Genomic DNA, 20,113 nt, shown 5'->3' with positions numbered 1-20,113 from the left:
AAGTGATTTCAAGCTCCGATAGGTGTCACAGGGGTCAGAGTGAGAGTACCAACCTAGAAGAGCCCAAACGATTGCCTTTTTAACTTTTTGTATTTTGTGTTTATTAAAAAAATATATCAATTAATAAAAATTTGATTGACAAATTCTAATGTAAAAAAAAATCTGTGAAGCACGTTGATTTGAACTAACTTGCAAAAACGCAGTGTTGCAAGTGCTGAGTTTGCGAACGTAATTCCCTTAAAAAATATTTTTCGAAGTCATTCGCCAACCGGTTATAGACGATCTTTGTGCTGCACACGAAAGGGAAATGAAACGGCGACTTCTCCATTCCAAAATCCCCCCCTCTCTCCTGAGCAGTAACGAGTGTTTAATCGATCGCAAGCTTTGAGACGCGTAACATTTATTCCTCGGTTTCAGGATTTCTTGGATGGTTTTGACTTTTCCCTCCCGTAGAGTCTGCTGTTGTCCGAGAAGAATTTTATTCAAGTGAAATTCCAGGCGCCACATTTTTCGAGCCCGACTGCACAAAGTTGATAGGCAAGCTAGCTAGCTAGCCACCTAGCTAACTCTTAGCTAGCTTACTTGCTAACTAGCTTGCGGTGCTGGTCGGGAGAGCCCAGTTTTGCAAACATATTTGTGGGCGTCGTCATCCCACTGCACTTCGTCGTGACTATTTCCCCTGAAATCTGAGGACTGTTTACGGTGAGTTTAGGAGCGGTAAGCCAGTCGTTCCTAGCTAGCTAGCGTGCTCAAATTAGCCTGCTAGCTAATACCCTGCGTATTTAGCCTAGAAGCCAATTCAAGGCCTCAGTCCAACACCACCATCAGCTGCCACCACCAGCAACACCACCACCACAGTATTTGCGTCGCCGTGCAGTGAGAGTTGACAGGTGAGTAAGAAACGGTTGTCAGATGTGTTTTTTGTCAAAGTGGGCATGAGAACAACCGACACACGTATGTGATATGTCCTGTGGTTGCTCTGTAAAGTCGGGTTAAGTTATCTTGTTTGTCAACTGAATATTAGCTTGATTCAAAATGATGGGGGTTGGGGAATCCGCGAAATCACACCGGAGGTCGCCATCTTTCATCGGGTGCTGCTGCAAGCCAGCTAACTGGACATAGCTGCTACTTTGTAGCCCGAGAAAAGCTTGAATACATCTATCTGTGGCGAGTTTAGGGTTTGTTTATAAAGGTTTGCTCATGTGACGTATTACCCAGATTCGGCCTGTACTTTGCTCCCATTAAGCACAACATATTGCTCAGTGACGGAGGAGTGTCGCTGGCATGGCCCTTGGCATGGGTATGGCGTGTGAGCTGCAGTCTTTCTCGGCTGTGTCAACTACTAAATAGTTATGCATTGCGTCTTTGGTAGACGTTAAATTGTTTGACTAGCAAAGGTTACCCCCCCCAAAACGCGTAGCATGTGTATTGTAGCCATTCTGGATGCAGACAAACACTTGTTCTCCCACAAGGGCGTGCAAGATGACAGACTTCCACCAGCGGTAACCCATCAGCTAAAAATAAACTTGTTGGCCCACTGTTGCATTTTTCACCAGTGGGGTTGAACTTAGGGCTTATTTTGGAACAACAAAACAATAGCATTTGGGTTATAAACCAGATCTTGTGATAATGCAGGGTTGAAACATGGCAAAGGATTCGAAGGGGAGGACTAAGTAAAGGCTGCATCTGTAGAGGAAGTTGCATATACTTTTTCCAGGTTAAAGCCTTTTCTGCATTTTGAATTGCAAAAAGTTGAAAGGAGTAGTGTGATTACGCTCAGCCATCTATTACATTAACTTGCAGTACAAATTTTTTTCTACTTTACAAGTATGTAAGTAGTGTGTTTTGTAAGATGTTGACTGGGATCATTTACAATTGTAATCTAGTAGTATGTTGTTTAACTCTGGTCAAGGTGATGGTGTCTCTGGACCAAATGGGAGAATAGCCATGTTTTTAGATGATCTTTGTAAAGAACTGGAAATCTCCAAACCCTTTTGTAGGTGTAGACCAGTGTAGGATGTTCTGACTGGCCTCAGACGACGTAATTGATAATGAAATGATAAAACAGAAATTGACCAGCGAGTTTCGAGAAGTATTATTGTTTCTGGGCCCCATTCTTTGTACATGGATTAACAAGTTAGACGGATAATATTGTTGACAATTTGACATTTACTAGATCTGTTGGTTTGGTTATGTTGAGCTTGTTGTCCCAGCAACAGATCCAGAGTCTCAGTTCTACTCAGGAGGAGGATTATGCTTAGGTTATCTTGTCTACAATGACAAAACCTCACATATGAGCATAGTTGTGTTAGAAAGTCTATCTAATTTTGGATGCATTGCTCCTACATGAGCAGTCCATTGAAATTGGAACAATGGTAAAAAGAGGTGTTTGTTAATAAAGCCTTGCGTGATGGAACAATTTGTGGGTCAAAATAACACATTCCTCTGGGTGTATGCACATATACATTTTGTATTTTAGGTATATTAGTGAGAAGTGGGATAAAACAATTCAGAAATTAAGAAATTTAACATTTTAAATTAATTTACTTCCAATTACTCTGCAGTTAAGAGTAGTCTGTATATAACTGTTAACAATATACACCTGCTGTCAGGGACCTAAAAGACGTCTTTAAAAAAAAAAAGCTAAACTCAAACTATCATATTGAACAACATATATACTGGCTGGCCAAACCACACACAAGGGGTCGAGATTACTGTAACTAAGCAAATTATATCACGCGATGGACAAACGGTTTACTATCATTATTCAATGTTTTAAATATACAAAAGCAATAATAAAATAATTCATGATATAAAGTTTAATAACCTATAACAACTAAAGAAACATTTTCCTCTCCCTGCATCAAATGGGGTACTTGGTACAGTCCGGGCCCAGTAGAAAGTATTTAAAGTTGATAAGGGCCTGAATCCAATGTTTTATTTGGACGGCCAGCACCCCCAGACCAGCAGAACGGTAACTCGAAAAAGAGAAATGAAATTATCACAACTTAAAATTGATTGAAAGAAACTAAACGTAAGGTAAAATACAAAGGTAAGTGAAATCATTACCAAACAAGCTTAGGGTGTGGCTGAGGTTGTGGCCATCACACCAGCAAAAAAACACAAATAAACAAATGTCATGTATTTCAGCAACAAGGGTTGGGTGGAGTGTTTAAGTAACAAAAATTACTGTTAATGTAAACAAAATGCAATTTGTCAAAAATGGCAGTAAACCTTTTCTATTTTTTTCCTTGTGGTATTGCATCTCTTCTGTAGCTTTTGTCATATACATTGTCTCTAAAAAGCTCGGTTGGCTCATTGTGTGTACTTTACACCTGTCCATCCTGCTCAACATACTATTCTCATTGTGATGCAGTGAAAAGACAATCAGGAGATTTCACTTATGAGGTATGTTGTTATGGCTTTACGGAAACCATAGTGACTGCAGCTCACAAAGCCAAGCTAACACACGCGCAAGTGTGCACACACATGGCTACAGAATATATAGTGACACAAACATTAATGTTAGTAGCCTAATAACTGATGTCTTAAGCAGCACCCAGCTCATTTTATGGACTATCACTTTTGGCCTAAACAAGCTGGCGTTAGCGTCTGTGAACAGTTGTCGCAATTCATAAACAATAAAATGGAATGTTGATGTCATGGTCACAGAAAATTACCAACTCGAACACCCACCTTGAATTCTTTGTACAGATCTAAATGTCCATCTGTGACAAGTGTGAGGTGTTTCTTCTTTTTAATCCAAAACACAATTTTTGTGGCAGTGTTTGATAGTGAATAACTTGTCCCTGATCATCTGACTTGAGAGCAAAACATTCCTCCTTGAGTTGCAGTGGACATGTTGCTGCTCTCGCTGACACCAGCATTCCACATTACTTTCTTCTTCTCTTTGTGTCTAAAGTTAGAAAAACCTTATAAGTTTATTATTCTGTTTTTCTTTGTTTTTTTAAGGGCCAGAAATATCATGTTCTCCACTGCCTATGACGGCTACCATGGTACTTCTGGTACCATAGAAAACAAGCACTGTCACACTTCAGAATTTTAGAATCGCCTTGGTAGCTAATTGTTGGTTCTCGGACGATGCCTTGTTTCTACTGTTGAGAAATACAGATTTAGATATGGTCTAGTCAACAACCACAAGAGCAAACCACTATCCCAGATGATAAAATATAGCTTCTCTAATCCAATTCTTTTGGGTTTGAAGAGCTGACATAACAGGATAACGTGATTCAGGATTAGAACAACTCACAGCTGAAAAATGATTTGTTGATTTCCTACTTTAATATTCACAAGAAAAGTGACAGATTTGTTTTATGGTTTTTAATGTAAAGATTCTTTGTCATAGATGGGCAAATGTGGCCATTTTTGGCATCAAGTGTCGATGGATTAATCGAAAAATAATTGGAAGACTAATTGGTGAAATTGTCCGTAGACACACAGCAATCTTGCAGATTTAGAGCGATAAATCCCATATATAAATATTGCAAAATCACAGAAAAATGTATGTAGCAGCACATCAGCCTGGTATTTATATTGTGTGCTTTACCATGGAGGGACGCAGTTAAATGTACATTTCAGTTGACAAACAGGTTTTACCGTTTTGTTCAGCAAAGTTTATTATAAAACAGCTGTTTCGGTGTTTGTGTAGAATGGATGGGAAAATGTGCGTAGTCCAATTTGTTGTAGTGGCATGACACACATTCTCTCACACAGACACACACACACACTGCTGCCTGTATGGAGCTCAATATGTGGATCAAAGGTCACCAGCTTTACAGCTATGCCATTCTTTTTCTTCTTTGTATGCAAACACACGTGGCCGTGTCAGACAGGCACCCAATTGTTGTGTGGATTATCTTTACAAATGGCTCCAACAGGACATAAAATAAGTTGTTTACATTGATGTTTGGATTCAGTGGGGTCCTCATCCTTTTATTATATAGTTGAGGTAAGATCTAGTGTGTAAGTGACCAACCGCAGAGAGCTGGTGCAAAACATTGAAAATGTGATCCGCACTCCAGTGCAGCAAAATCTGTTGCCTACTGATACGTAATAAATAAGTTAGTGTCCAGAAAAATGTCATTGTAGAAAGCACATGAACGGTGTGGAGGTTGATAGTCAGTTGTGCAGAAGCAGTGAATTGAATGAATGGCAGAAGGTTAATGAAGGGTAATTTAAAAAAAAAATAAAATTCAATTATACTGATTTTCTTGAATCTGAAATGTGACCTGTCACTACCCTACTTAGTAGGGTAACGAACATTGATTTTTGTAAGTAAATGTTTTGTCGTTTAGTTATTCTGTGCGTACATTTTCAGACTATTTAAATGTCCTTCACAAGTCCTCAAGTTGATATTCTTGGACTGCTTGGACTGCCAAGCCAATGTGAAGAGTTACTAACAAAAAACACTAAAAAACAATCAAACATTTACTGATTTTTTTTATTTTACTGTTGGTCCATGTGTAATTTCACTTTATTCCTTTATGGTTCTGATGAGTGTTAGCTTTTATTGTAAATTTTAATGGGTTGATGGAACAGAAAGTAGGCCTGATTGTGAAGTAAAATTTTGGCACTAACTTATTGCCTTTTTGGTTCTTGCTCATCCATGGGTCAGAGTTTTGTTAAGATCTAAGTTTGGTTTGTTTGGGTTTTACTAAAAACAAAAATGAGCTTGTGACCCTGAAAGATGTGCTAGATTTCTTAAATTGTATTTTTTTTTTTTAACCTGCATAGTGGAGCCAACAATCAAATTTTACACACCCACCTGGTGGTTTTAATATAAAAACGTTTTTCTTTTATAAAACAAAATATTACAAAGTTAATAATGCTGATGTATCATTATTCATTAATGACCAATAAGCTCCACCTTTACATAAAGTGATAATTGACATTTATTTTTTATTAAGAGCTTTAATTTTAGAAACTGCAAGGCGCTTCGCATTATGTTTAAAGGTCCTAAGCAGACATAATAAATTAATTTATCTTCTAAACATCTGCAAAATGTGCAGGTGGGAGGTTCATCCTTGGGCTCTTGTTCAGAGTAAGAGGCAGCTTTCAATTATGCTGTTCACAAAAACAGCTCCGTGTTTGTACATGAGACACAAAAAGGAGCTTGTCCAGATTTGTCTGGATGATGGTCACTTCCAGGTTTATTTTAGGATGAGTCGGGACTGTTTAGTAATCTGCTGTCAATCATCGGGTGTTTCATTTTGTCTGATTGGACAGTGGAAAACAATTGCTGGTAATGGCGTGTGTTTTTCCACTCTGAGTTGAACTTTTTTACCTGGACATTTTCAGGGGGCTGTTTATTAAAAAAGAAACAAAAAACACAAAAGCAACTCGCAAAATGCTTCACAAACAACTACAAAAAGGAAAAAGCCACCCCAGGCTGCTAAAATGTGTCCTGTCTGATTAGCCACTTAGTGTACATACGTTGCCATAAATACCATAATCAGTGCTTTAAAATATATTGTTTTCCTAGTGGAGTACTTTTACTTTTGTACTTTAAGTATTAATCGGCTTAGGGTTTGGGTAAAGGGTTTGGGTAAAAGATTTGAAATGGTACTTGCAAATTTTTTTTAGGATAACACTTGCTCTTTTTATAATTGAGTATTGTGCTTGTGCTACTAACACCTCTGGACTAAGTGCATCACATTTTGCTGCATATGGAGCTGTGTATCTGCAAACTGCTTAGAGTGATTATGCTGAGCCTTGTCCTCCATGACATTATTAAGATCAGCAGTGTTATTGATGTGGCTGATTGGTGTATATTTGCCTATAGTAAATGTAAATCCAGTGCTACTTGATCCAAAGAGTGGAGGTCCTGGTAGGGCTGAGCTGTAAAATAAGTCCCTCGAATGGTTAGGGCTCGTTGGTATGGAATTTTGATTTAAATAACTGTTGTAAATAATTTTTATATTGGTTGATGTTGATATTTATCATTTACACTTTACATATAGTAATTTGGCAAATGCTGTTATCCAGGTGAGCTAAAAGCAAGGAAAAAAGTGAAGGAGAAAACATTTAAGTGCTATGAGAAGAAGTGTTTCTGTTTCATAAGTTTTTTTGTTTTTTTTGATATGTTAGAACATAGGAAGTTGCAGAAGAGATCTGTTTCCAACAGAATATTGGGAGTTGAATATTGCGAGTGAATCTGCTGAGCGTGCAGGGTCTGGTAGCTTGTTTCAGCATCGTGGGACCACTGAGCTGAAGAGTTTTGCTTGGGATCTTTTGTGTTGTGATGGGACCGCCAGCGCTTTTCGTTGGCAGTGGGCAGGAGGGATTTTAGACCTGGATGAGAGAGTTCAGGTAGGCAGGTGCTGTTGATGAGTTGAACACTCTGTAGTTGTCATACAAACTCACTCTCTTTGCACAATTTGTTGGTTTCATGTACAAGATGTATTTTTGATGTATGTTCAAACCTCAAAAACGTAAAACGGCAACTGCTGTACTGCAGCTACTGTAACTGTCACATTTAGAGCCTGCTTAACCACATGTCTTAGCAGCAATGGCTTATGTAGACAAGCTGACATAAGTAGTTCAAAATGTACGATTACGGCCCAAAATATCAGCATCCTTTCAATTCTGTTAGAAAGTGCAACACACAACTGCTGATGTTTTTGTAATTATGTGCTAATTGTTTTATTGTTTGCACTAGAACAACACAAATACTTTATAACTTACTACTTTCACTAACTTACTAAATTCACAGAACTCAAAAATGCAATGGACAAAATTATTGGCACCTTGTCTAAATTGTAAGAAGAAATTGCTTTTCGAGCATGTAATGCTCCTGTAATTTGTATTTCCACACACCTGTGGGAAGTAACAGGTGTGGGTAATATAGTAATCACCCACAACGTGGCGGCCAGTGTCAGAAAGCTGCGTCTCCACCAGAGGTCATGGGCCTTCCAGCAGGACAATGACCCTGAAACACACTTCAAAAAGCAGGCAGAGAAGGTTACAAACAAAGCACTGGAGAGTTGAGAAAGGGCCAGCAATGAGTCCAGATCTGAATCCCACAGACCACCTGTGGAAAGTTCTCAAAACAGCAGCTGGGAGAAGGCCTCCATCAAATCTGAATGACCTGGAGCAGTTTGCAAAAGAGTGGTCCACAATTCCACTAGAGATGTAGAAGTAACTCATTCATGGTTACTAAAGGCGATTTGGTACCAAATATCAAGTTAAAGGTGCCAGTAGTTTTGTCCAGTGCATTTTTGGGTTCTGTGCAGAATTGTATCACATTTGACTTCCCTTCTCGTTTTTTTTTGTGTTGTTCCAATGCAAACACAATAAGCACGTAAATACCAAAACATTTGCAACTGGAACAATTTTCTAAGAGAAGGGTTCCATTTTCTGACAGAATTGCAAGGGTGCCGATATTTTTGGCCATAACTGTAGGCCTTTTCAACAGCTTATTTAAAACAGTCAGTTTACTTATAAAGACACTGTATTATATATTTATTTTTGCTGTATCTGTGTATTTATAAACATATAAAATTGATTTTTGTCACACTTATAGCTGAGTGTGTTTATAAAAATAGTTTGATATGGTGCTAAAAACAACTTGTTTGAGAGAGAGAGTGTTTCAACCAATATTACACTGCAGTTATGTGGATAAACATCTGTACTTGAAACTGACTTTGTCCCCCCCCCTGCCCCCCTGTAGCTTACTTGGTGACACAGAGACTTCTCCCTGAGGAGCCAAGAAGCAGACGGCTCATGACTTCTGACCAGGACACGAAAGTTGTAGCTGAACCACAGGTGCAGCAAGTACAAGAGGCAAAAGAGAGCTCTCATTTGGTAAGTGTTCCATACGAAGACACATTTTCCAATGCTTTGCTTCTTACTCCTGTTCATGTATCTCTCTACACTGGAGTAGGGAAGTATATTAAACATTCGTGCCACATCATGACAAATGATCATGGGAGGTCTTTTCAGAAGTAATTACTGGATTTTCCTTATTATTGTTTGCAGCTCACCCGAGGTTTATTGGTGTATTGTGGTGTTTTATTTATTTTTTTGTAATTGATGTTTATTGGGGTGTTTTCCTAGGTGATGTTGTTAATGCCTTACATGCATTGCAAAAAAACAAACAAAAAAAAAAGGGCAGACATGCAGCTACACTCTCATAAGACTGAACTTTAAGCGTAATCCAGACTTTGATTTTTGAAACTTGGACCAAAAGAACATGCACCTTTCTTGTTGTAAAGTCCTGCACCTTTTTCACCTCTGCTCCCTGTAACCTTGGGTCCCTCTCATTTACTCATAGATGTATTCTGGAATCTGATACTTTTAATTAAGTTTATTTAAACCAAACCAACAATTAGAAAATAAAAATAATAAACTGAGCACTGACCTTCATATACAACAAAGTAAAGCACCCCCCCAAAAATATTACAAAATCACATTTATGAAGCTAAAACCAGCAGATTGGCCTTTTGTTCCCAGAAACGTGTAAGGTGTATTACGTGTGATAAAAGCGAGAAAAATATCAGCGAGAATGAAAAGAAAGGTGTTCAAGACGGTGGTGAGACCAGCGATTTTGTTTGGCTTAGAGACAGTGGCACTGAAGAAAAGACAGGAGGCAGAGCTGGAGGTAGCTGAGCTTAAGATGTTGAGGTTCTCTTTGGGAGGGACGAGGATGGACAGGATCAGGAATGAGACGTCAGAGGGACAGCTCATGTTAGATGTGTTGGAGATAAAGTCAGAGAGGCCAGATTGAGGTGGTTTGGACATGTTCAGAGGAGAAACTGTGAATATATTGGTAGAAGGATGCTGAGGTTGGAGCTGCCAGGCAGGAGGTCTAGAGGAAGAGCAAAGAGGAGATTTATGGATGTAGTGAGAGAGGACATGAAGTTAGTTGGTGTGAGTGAAGAGGATGCAGAGGACAGAGTTAGATGGAGGCACATGATTCGCTGTGGGAGCTCCTGAAAGGGAACAGCTGAAAAGAAAAGAAGATCAGATTTTGGCCCAAAAAGTTTGATCAGATAATCCCTGATAAAAATTGTTTCTCACACATTTTGTTGGGAAAGTCACAAACTATTGTCTTCAAAGGAGGATCACAGTGTAATTATTAGGCTTTTAAGTTTAACTGGATTTGATCTGTATAAGCCGACGGGAGTTTTCTGTTTGTTCTACTGTGCTTTTTCTGTGGTCGCTGTGTCTTTAAAGGTCGGGTAAATTAAGAAGCGTATGTACAAGCATATCGATTATATCATCATTGACCTCACACAACTGCCTTTGACGTCTTTTCCTTTGAAGTTGGCCTAGTCAGTTGTCGGGGAAATGATGTGTTTACAGCTATTGGAGCTACAAGGTGGTGGGGGAGCACAACAAGATAGTGGAAGCTGTGGAGGTACAGTTTCTTACCTTGTTTTGTGGCGTTAATTTGTGGAACGTGTTCTGTGGAATTTATTAGTTATCTCAACATTTCTTATGCAAATACTTTATTAGCTCAATTGCATCTGTAGCTTTTGGCTACTTGCTGCTTTAACTATTTGAAGCTACTTGGTTAAACAAGCAACGTTAGACAAAGGTCTCACATTACCAGTATGACCGACATCCAACAGTAAAATGTTCTTGGGTGCAGTATTTGCACTATAAAATGACTATCAAATGTTCTAATATAAAGTAAAAAAAAAGTTGGTTTATGGTTATCCAGTGTTGGGGGCGGCTGACACATAATCTTTGCCCCTGTGCAGCCATCTACATTTGAGAAATCCTCCAAGTCATAGAAAGCAATATACCAGCCGCAGCCAATTTTCCAGTTGACTTGATTTTCCGCCCTGATTATGATTAATAGAGAAGTAATGAATAGAGGATGCAGATGAAATGGGTATCATGTAACTCAATAACCATGACCTGTTGTTTTTTTTTGGTTTAATTCATGAGCAGACAGTGGACATGTTTATCCACAGGTATGATATTTACTACCTTGTAAAGGCCCAGACTGAAAACAGCAGTGCAGTAAGGCAGCTGTTGAGGTTTGATTCCCATCCCTTCACTAAATATGACAACAACACAATGCATTATCTAAAAAAAACTAGATATTAAACCAAGGCCATGTCACAGTGTTGGGCTGGAAAAAAATGGTATTTGGTTACTGTCATTAAGGTAATGTTACCCTGGCCATGGATATTTTTGTTTGTTTTTAGCAGCTTTATTTTTTTCAAACTAGTCTGTTTTCTGTATTGTATGTCTGTCTGGAACATGTTTGATTTCAGAGGCATGTCTGGCCACAACCAAGGATTAAATGCAGATTATTGTGTTCCTACTGCTGCTATCAGCACTAAAGGCTCAATCGTAACAATGTACAGCATTGTGCAGAATGTGTCGACAATGGTGCACCAATACAAGGAGCAGCAGCTAAAGGTTAGTTGACATCGAAGATGTTGGTTCTTCCTGCTCGTGAGACGTAGAATTACCTCCAAACAGAGCAAAGCACGATCTATTACTACTATTGTCTCTGTGTTTATTGGTGTGTTTCCCTCTAATACCGGGGTCGTTGTAGAAGTTAATTGCAGGTTTTCTGTGCAACTGCATGTGTGTAGTAAGTGGAGAATGTTTTCTGTTTCTGCCTGCATTAAGATTGAAATGTATTGCCCAGTTTACTAAACAGCAGCTATCAGCCAAAGCACTGGGAAATATGTGGTGCAAAGAAACTAGACTACCACAATATTGCATAATAATAGACCATGATTTTGTGTATTAATTGTAATTTATAATAATGTTCGGTAGTTTAAAGCAACACACCAAAATGTGTTTTATTTAATCCCAGTGCTTGCTTTGTTCATTACTAAGAATATTTGTTCAACATATATTCAGAATAAAATTTAACGTTAATCTTCTTCTTTTCCTTTGGGCTGTTCCCCTTCAGGACACCAACTACCTTCATGTCCTCTCTCACTACATCCATAAACCTCCTCTTTGGTCTTTCTCTAGACCTCCTGCCTGGCAGCTCCAACCTCTACATCCTTCTGCCGATATATTAACAGTTTCTCCTCTGAACATGTCCAAACCACCTCAATCTGTCCTCTCTGACTTTATCTCCAACACATCTAACATGAGCTGTCCTCATTCCTGATCCTGTCCATCCTCGTCCCTCCCAAAGAGAACCTCAACATCTTTAGCTCTGCTACCTCCAGCTCTGCCTCCTGTCTTTTCTTCAGTGCCACTGTCTCTAAGCCGAACAACATCTCTGGTCTCACCACCGTCTTGAACACCTTTCCTTTCATTCTCGCTGATACTCTGTTATCACACAACACACCTGACACTTTTTCCACTTGTTCCAACCTGCCTGCACTCGCCTCTTCACCTATTTTCCACGCTCTCCGTTGCTCTAAACCGTTGACCCTAAGAACTTAAAGTCCTGCACCTTGTTCACTTCTTCACATAACATTAATCTATCTTCACTATTTGTAATTAGTGTCTGGAATTGTATAAGGACGAATTGAATTGTAACTGATGTTTTGAAAAGTATTTTTAGGAAGGTTATATCAGAATGTGTATTCTCTCTGGGGTGCTCAGCCTGTAATTATCCAACATGCAGACCAAACAATATGTTGCTATTATAAATCATTATTACACTTTTCCCAAAGAAGTTAATGATTACAAATGGACTGATAGATCCAGGTTTCTATGTAAAATAAATGTTGGGGGTTACAGTGTCCTTTTATTTTCTTTAATTTATTTTTTTTGACTGACTAAAATTATTAATACAGCAGTGAACCAGGGATTGTCATAGCTATTTTGGAAGTAACAGATGCCAAGAGAGCCAGTTTATCAGTTGTAGTAAAACCCCAATTCCATAAAAGTTGGGAAGATGTATAAATGTAAATAAAAACAGAATGCAATGATTTGCAAATCTCATCAACCCACAATAGAACATAAACGGCTTATCAGTTTTTGAAACTGCAACATTTTACCATTTCATGGAAGCATTAGCTCATTTTGAATTTGATGGCAGCAACACTTATCATAAGTTGGAAGAAGGTGATGTTTTCCATTGTGTAGCATCCCCTCTTTTTTGAACACCTGTCTGTAAATACCTGGGAAGTGAAGAGACCAGTTGCTGGAGTTTTAGGAGAGGAATGTTGTCCTATTGTCTGGTCCAGGATTCTAGCTGCTCAACAGTCCTGGGCCTTTGTTGCTGGATGTTTTGTTTTATGATTTGCCAAATGTTTTCTGTTGGTGAAAGGTCTGGACTGCAGGGAGGCCATTTCAGCCCCTGGACTCTTCTCCTGCAAAGTCATGCTGTTGTGATGGATGCAGTATGTGGTTTAGCATTGTCTTGCTGAAATAAGCAAACCTTACCTGAAAGACATTGTCTGGATGGGAGCATATGTTGCTCTAAAACCTCTACGTACTCTTCAGCAATGATGGAGCCTTTCCAGATGTGTAAGCTGCCCACAACATAGGCACTAATGCACCTCCATACCATTAGAGATCAGGCTGTTGAACTGCCCACGGATAACAAGCTGGATGGTCCCTGTCCTCTTCAGTCCACAGGACACGACGTCTGTTTTCCAAAAAGAATTTCCAATTTGTGTTATCAAAAACTTTTAAGATGTTACCTAAAGAAAATTGTTCCAATGATGTTTCATGAGTACCCAAACTAGAGAAGCACAATATTGGGCAAAATTTACCGGAATAGTTCAATGTGGAAAGAAGTAATAACTCTAGATTGGAGTGATGCTTATAGTTAAAACAAAACCCACCTATGCTCTCTGCAATCCTTGAACACCTCACTACAGAAGTGGGACGAGGGAGAACTGGTGGCTGATCTGGGATTATAGGGTAAAAGTATTTGTTGCTCCCACTTGCTGTGTATAAAGACACTCACATTTGCTTTCTTTAGTGGCAATTAAATACATTCAGTTCACGGTTTGCCAAGAAATGTACACATGTAATGAGGACATTGAAATGTACGCAACACTGGAAATGCAGCTGATTTCAGCTCACATGCACCCAGGACACATGCAGGTGAGCACTGTGACTACTGCTGAAGGGTATTTGGAGGGGGAAATGAAGTAGTGTAATACATTTATTATTATTTTTTAACTTGCCATGAAAGTACTGACAACAAAGATCTACGTTGTCCTTTTTATTTTCGAAATGTTTATAGTGTCGTCCATTTGCTTCATTTAATATTGTATGTCCTGCAATGTGACTAGATAATACCATAAAGAATATGGTATCACCGTGACAGTCTCAAAAGACTCCAAACTTTATTATATAAAGGAAGCAAAACATCCTAATGTACTCCATGGGGAAGCCCTTTTCATGTTGAGCTGAACATACGTGTGTTTTCCTCTTACGGACGTAGGTCTGTGGGTGATCATTCATGCTGTCCCTACAGGCTCTGCAGTTCATTTGCACAGGGTTTATGTCTTATAATTTTCTTGCGGTGCAATGCAACCCTCACAGTCTGATTGACTGTAGCACATGTGACAATTCTGCAATAGTTGTCAGGGCTAAATGGGGTCAGCAGGGTGGCATAATGCACCAGCCCCCAGCCAGATACTGGTGAGTTGTGGCTGTGATGAGCAAACTTGCCTCCTCGACCAGCCAGCTAACTTTCTGATGTATAGGATTGTGGTTGTTTTCTAAGAAAACACATGGCTGCTAAGACTGAAGGTGGGTGGTGAGTTGTAGTAGCTGTCTAAGCTATGTAAAAAGTTTCTTCTTCCTCCCCCAGCTGCTGTCTCCTTGTTTGTTCCACTGTTCTGGGGTAATAGGTGATGGCACCACAAGTCTCTCTTACATCATTTGATTCCGGCATTGTGGATTGAGGAGGAAAGTGTTCAGGTTCCATTCTTTGGTTTCTTTTTTTTTGTTTGTTTTGCTGTGTTTAGGCCTCAGCATGTTAAATCATTTTCCCTTGGACCACAAATAACATGTTTTCATGCTTATAGAGCAACATCTGCTTTAATGATCACTGTCTGGAGCACAAATTGTTGATTCCTTACTGTGGTGATGAATCGTTACCGCTTTGCACAGTAGAAACTCATAGGTTAATTTAGTCAATTTAATTCCTAATCTGTCTCGAAGCAGTCACAGGGATGTGTCTCGATGTATCTCTTAATCAACTCTTCGAATAGGAAAAAATGTGTTACCAGGGGAAAAAGTAACCAGAAGGGCCTCCAGGCAAAGAGAGTTATTCTTCCTGAGTGCTACATAATTAGGAAATGGAAAGACCCTGCTGTCTTTTTCCACTGTCATTTACACATGCTCAAGATTGGAAAGAAGATTTTAGTGTGAAAAGGAAGGGGGCAAACTTCCCCTGATGGATGCTTCAAGGCTGTAGTTCTCATCACAAGTTGAGAGTAGTGATGGAGAAAAGTAGTAAAGAACCAAAATAATGCTTTCACGCTATAATAAAGAAAGGTTAATGGTCTCAATAAATCTAATAAAATCTTTCTCCATACTATGTCAGTTTTTACACTTAGAAAATGTCAAAGACAAAGGTATCTTGGAAAATGCACTCTTTTGTTTATAATGCTTCATAGGAATGTCAGTTCAAAGGCTTCTCTGCTGCTGTTAATATTACCACTGGAAAAGGCTCATCGTGTTTAGAGGATTTGCAAACTGGGCAATTTATGGAGCTTGTAACACAAACCATGTTGTGACTAAAGACAGTAAAATTGACACTTCAGCAAATATAGTTATGCTCAGAATTTAGAAAGAAGAGCTTGTTGGTAAAGCTGCACGTTTATTTATGCATATTTTATATTATGGTTAAAATGAAATAGATTTTAAAACTAGAGATGGCTTGATGTGGTTATGTATGGGAGCAGCCAGCAGTTGTTGTTGTTGTATTGAAACCTATTTCTCTACAGGTGTGCAGAGAGCACCCACACTTGACATGTTGTGTTTGTCCCATCATCCCTTTTAAATCATAAGATTAATGTTACTGACAGGTGATCTGAGCTGCTGTTGCCAATAAGGTAAAGAGCTGTTGTAGAGCCAGGAGAAATTGTCCACTAGTTAAGTGATCGTGGATCTCATTGTTGTCTTCAACAGTTAAAATATAAAAAAATACAAATACTTGAGTGGCCCGCCCAGGTACATTTACTGCTACCCACAGCTGCAGGGAGCTAGTTTCTAAGACACAGCCGGAAACTTCAAGCATTAACCACAGGATTGCACTCATTTATGTGGTGCTACAAAGCCCTTGTGTTTTCCACCTCATTGCTTATTCACACACATGCACACAGAGGGAGGCACAAACACCATATGCCTTGCACATATTTGTTAGAAATGGACCAGACAATGAACGTGACCTATTTATAGCCCATGTGTTAAATAAGATTGGACATGGACAAAAGGTGGAAACAAAATATCTGGTCTCTGAACACATGGAGCTCTCCATTACACAGTTGCTATAGGTGGCTAATGCTATAACTTCTATAGAGACACAATGTTACTTTCTTTTAATATGAGGCCAATTAAAAAGACACACAAAGAGTTGGGTGTCTGACATTTCCGTATGGCTGAGGTAACATTAAAACCCTTGTGAGTTTTTATATCATTGTCTACACCTGCTGAGGTTGCCAATATTTCCACTTGTTGACAAGCAAAGCCAGCATATGTACAGGCATCTCCCGTCTTCGCTTCAGAGAACTGCTGCTGCTGCCATTGGGTGACAGCAGAGGTAATAATAAGCTGGACCTTTCCATTTAGGCATTGTTCAAAACCAAAAAATTAACAATTTTTGTATCACCCAGCCATCATTGTTGTGCTATAGTTGGGATGCATTTGGTTTCTAAATGAACAGCCTACATTAGCGAGGCAGGGCAATAAAGCACCGCTACTCAGGCTGACCTCCATTATCAGCAACAATAACTCATATTTGTGCAGGGTTCATGATGAGTCACATACCCATACCCTCAACCCAATTTGCACACTGCATCAGAACGTTGTCTTTCCCTCTCTGTGAAAGAAAGGTCCAGTTAAAATGTTTGAAAGGTCAAGCTGTGTCGAGAATGTACACATCTGGTGATGTCAGCAGCAGTTTCTATGGCAGCCAGCACGGACAGGGGTGGGGGTGTCTGTCCATCTTTCTGCCCAGAGACATCCACATTGATCTTGTTGTGCAGTGAAATGTTGGGAAATTTGTCCCTTCTTTTCATCTTCTATCAAGTCACGCTCTCATTCTCTCATTTAATCTTATCTTCTTTGTTCCTGCTGCTAAATTGTGAATTCTTTCAACTTGAGTTCGAAGCAGATTTTTACAGCTTTTCTTTGGCCTCAGCAACTCTGCTCCTTAGCAAACTAATCTATTAAAACCAATGCTCGAGAGGGCTGATTTAATTTAAGCAATGCCTCAGGGGTGAGACAGCACAAGCATCACTGGAGCAGGCTTTGTTTGAGCTCAGGTGTGCAACTCAACACACTATCCACAGCTCCAGCATTTCACTGAAGAATGAGTCAGTGCAGCAACGTCAAAACAGAAGCGGAGATGGGGGCTTAACACGAGCAAGACAACCAGTCAGCTTCTGCAACGTCAGCCTGGCCCACCCAGGCAGCAGAGTGTCAGTGCTGTCATCAGATTTGTTGAATCAACCCAAAAGCTCAGACCAGTGGAGCCAGACAGCGTGTGGCAATGGCTGTGATTTAATAGGGATGGCCTAGACAGGTGTGGTGGCAGCTTCATTTGAAGGAGCACAGGCTTGGCTTAAGGGATACAATGTCGGTCGGGAGTCTTTCTCTGCCTACCTGTGGAAATACATAGACTCTGTTTATATGTGTAATCATGGATTGGATGCAGTGGAGCCTTGTTTCACCACCAACAGGAAGCACCTGGCCTGCTATGACTCAGGACTTCAATGAAACACTGGCTCTGTCCACGGCTCTGGGTTACAGCCTGTTAGCATGTGAGACATGCATCCTAAACTGCTGCTTTGATCCTGTGAGTATATTAGGAGGCAGCAGCAGGGCTCCGTGAGCTTGTAGCCGAAAGCTATCCCTGTTGTTATATTAGAAAATTATATTTCAAAACCGTTTCTCCAGGCATTGTGCATTTGTGCCTGTATATCTGTTAAATGTTTCAAACTACCAAAGATGTAAATTGGTCACTGTGCTCATCTCTTGTATGTACATTTTGCGCTCTTTGCCTTGTTGTTTGGCGTTGGCTTACATTTTGGTGAATTTCCTCCCTAATTTCTAGCAGTACATTTTTTTTACTTGCCTGCCAGGTAATTGAGTTTGCGTGCAATGTTTTTAGTGTGGGTTATTAGTTTTCCGTTTCAGTAACATAGATCCTAGTAAGATGCAACCTGGTAAAATTATAAACATGTTCATTTGTAATTATTGCAATTAGTATAATTTTATGATGTGCCGTATGTTCATCGTGTACCAAATAAAATGAGTTGGAACTCTACCCACGTGAGTATGCGTCAACTAACGACAAGATGTCTGACCAAACTCTCTTTTTATAGGAATCCGCCAAGGTTTCAGACCTCAACCCCAATGCGAAAGCATGGGCAAACCACATGTTTAGCCTGGACCCCAGCGGGAGTGCTGATACCACAACTGCTGCCCTGCAGCCATGGAAGGAAGGCTGCAATAGTTCAGTCGACCCTGGCCCAGAAGGTCAGCCAACTATTTTGTGTAGAATATACACCCACTACTATAAATTATGTTTTTGACTATAAAAGCAAATTAAAGGGCTTGTAAGAACACGTAACTCGAATTCAACATGGGTCATGAAAACGCGCCCCGCTATGCTATAGGGGAACGTTGAGAGGCTGAACCGGGTGCGTGTTAAAACCAGGCAAGAACAATTTTTGCCCATTTCAATTCTACCTATAACCGAAGTGCAGAGTTTATTACTGTTTAGAGATTTTAGGCTGATTATTATTGTTACAGCAGGTATCCAGGTATTACACATAACACATTATATAAAGTAAGTACCCAGACACATTTCGCTATTGTGGTTGTCTGATTGTAGTAAAAAGAACTTTCCAGTTGAAACTGGTTATTTTAATTACACGCCTAACTAAACACATACAGTATCTAGAACTACACATTCATAAGGGGCACGGTGCTGTCAGCTAGTTGAGCTGCACCAGCCTCTATGTCACTGAAACACATCAGTATGAATCCAGTAGTTAATTGTTGAAACAACAGTGGGGCTGCTCTCATAAACTCCCAAACCCTTATTTCACTTTGTAGCCTCCCTTCGTCTGTTCTTGTCATTGTTCTTGTCATGTCAAGACACATCTTTAATCATTTATACTCAATTTAGTTTGAGCTATGAATATTCCAACCAGACTCACCGTTCCTCCTTCACAAATGACCATAATTACTCACTTTAATGTGCTGAGCCAAGTATAGCCAGTGCAGTGGCAACAAGGATGTGGTGGCGAAACAAAATGATTGATTAGTCTGAGTTTGACACTGATTGACATCCCAGCCTGTTTCAGTTCCTACTTCTAAGAGGGCATAAGAGAATGTTTTGCCAAATGAAGAAGTAACATTGTCAGGACTTGAACTAATCACAGAAAATCTAAAAAAAACAAAAACAAAATCAAATGCAACCACTCACTGAAAATGGGGTGTTTTAGCAAAATTACAAATTTTGGCTGTTTGAATCAGTAAATCAAATGAGCAATTTAAATGCATCAACACCACCAATGTTACAAGTGGTTCTTCCAAATTCAACACAAAATGCAACTTTGAATGTTTACTGGAGTCTCAAAATGATTCAACCCCTGCATGGAATCCCTCAGAAGAACATGCAGATTCAAATCAGGTTTTTGTCTAAAGCACACGTGAAACCACTTATCAAGGACCTCATTAGTTGCGCTAACAGTACTTGAGACAATATGTAGGGGTTTGTTGATGTTAGACTACTCAAAGTTTCCATGCCAGAACTCCAAGACTTATACTACTAATACTACCACTGACCCAAAAGCCCAAGAAAAGTAAGCTCCAGAATTCTCAATCATATTAATAATCATACTCATATAAATAATCGACTTTTTGGGTCTATGGATTAGAGCTGAATATTGGCACTGACCTTTTAAAGTAGATTTTAATTCACACTGTCCAGAATTGATTAATTTTGATTTGATTTACCAGTTTACCT

General features: G+C 39.5%; 1 protein-coding gene across 3 annotated transcripts in view; it reads left to right on the top strand.

Moving 5' to 3' along the window:
• The first annotated feature begins 304 nt into the window (after positions 1-304).
• Positions 305-20,113, top strand: part of larp4b (La ribonucleoprotein 4B) — a 39,894-nt gene continuing 20,085 nt past the window's right edge. The window contains exons 1-4 of one of the 3 annotated variants that reach the window (XM_067529348.1): positions 305-702; positions 787-890; positions 8,690-8,823; positions 18,462-18,615. In XM_067529348.1, the coding sequence (XP_067385449.1) occupies positions 8,743-8,823; positions 18,462-18,615 (235 nt within the window). In that variant the 5' untranslated portion in view covers positions 305-702; positions 787-890; positions 8,690-8,742. Of the gene's footprint in view, positions 891-7,107; positions 7,330-8,689; positions 8,824-18,461; positions 18,616-20,113 lie in introns of all 3 variants that reach the window. The other 2 variants (XM_067529347.1, XM_067529349.1) reach the window with 2 other exon arrangements.

This window comes from Channa argus, chromosome 14 (assembly GCF_033026475.1).
Source record: "Channa argus isolate prfri chromosome 14, Channa argus male v1.0, whole genome shotgun sequence".
NCBI lineage: Eukaryota > Metazoa > Chordata > Actinopteri > Anabantiformes > Channidae > Channa > Channa argus.
Note: the sequence above shows the minus strand (reverse complement) of the source record. Positions and strands in the feature narration are given on the sequence as shown.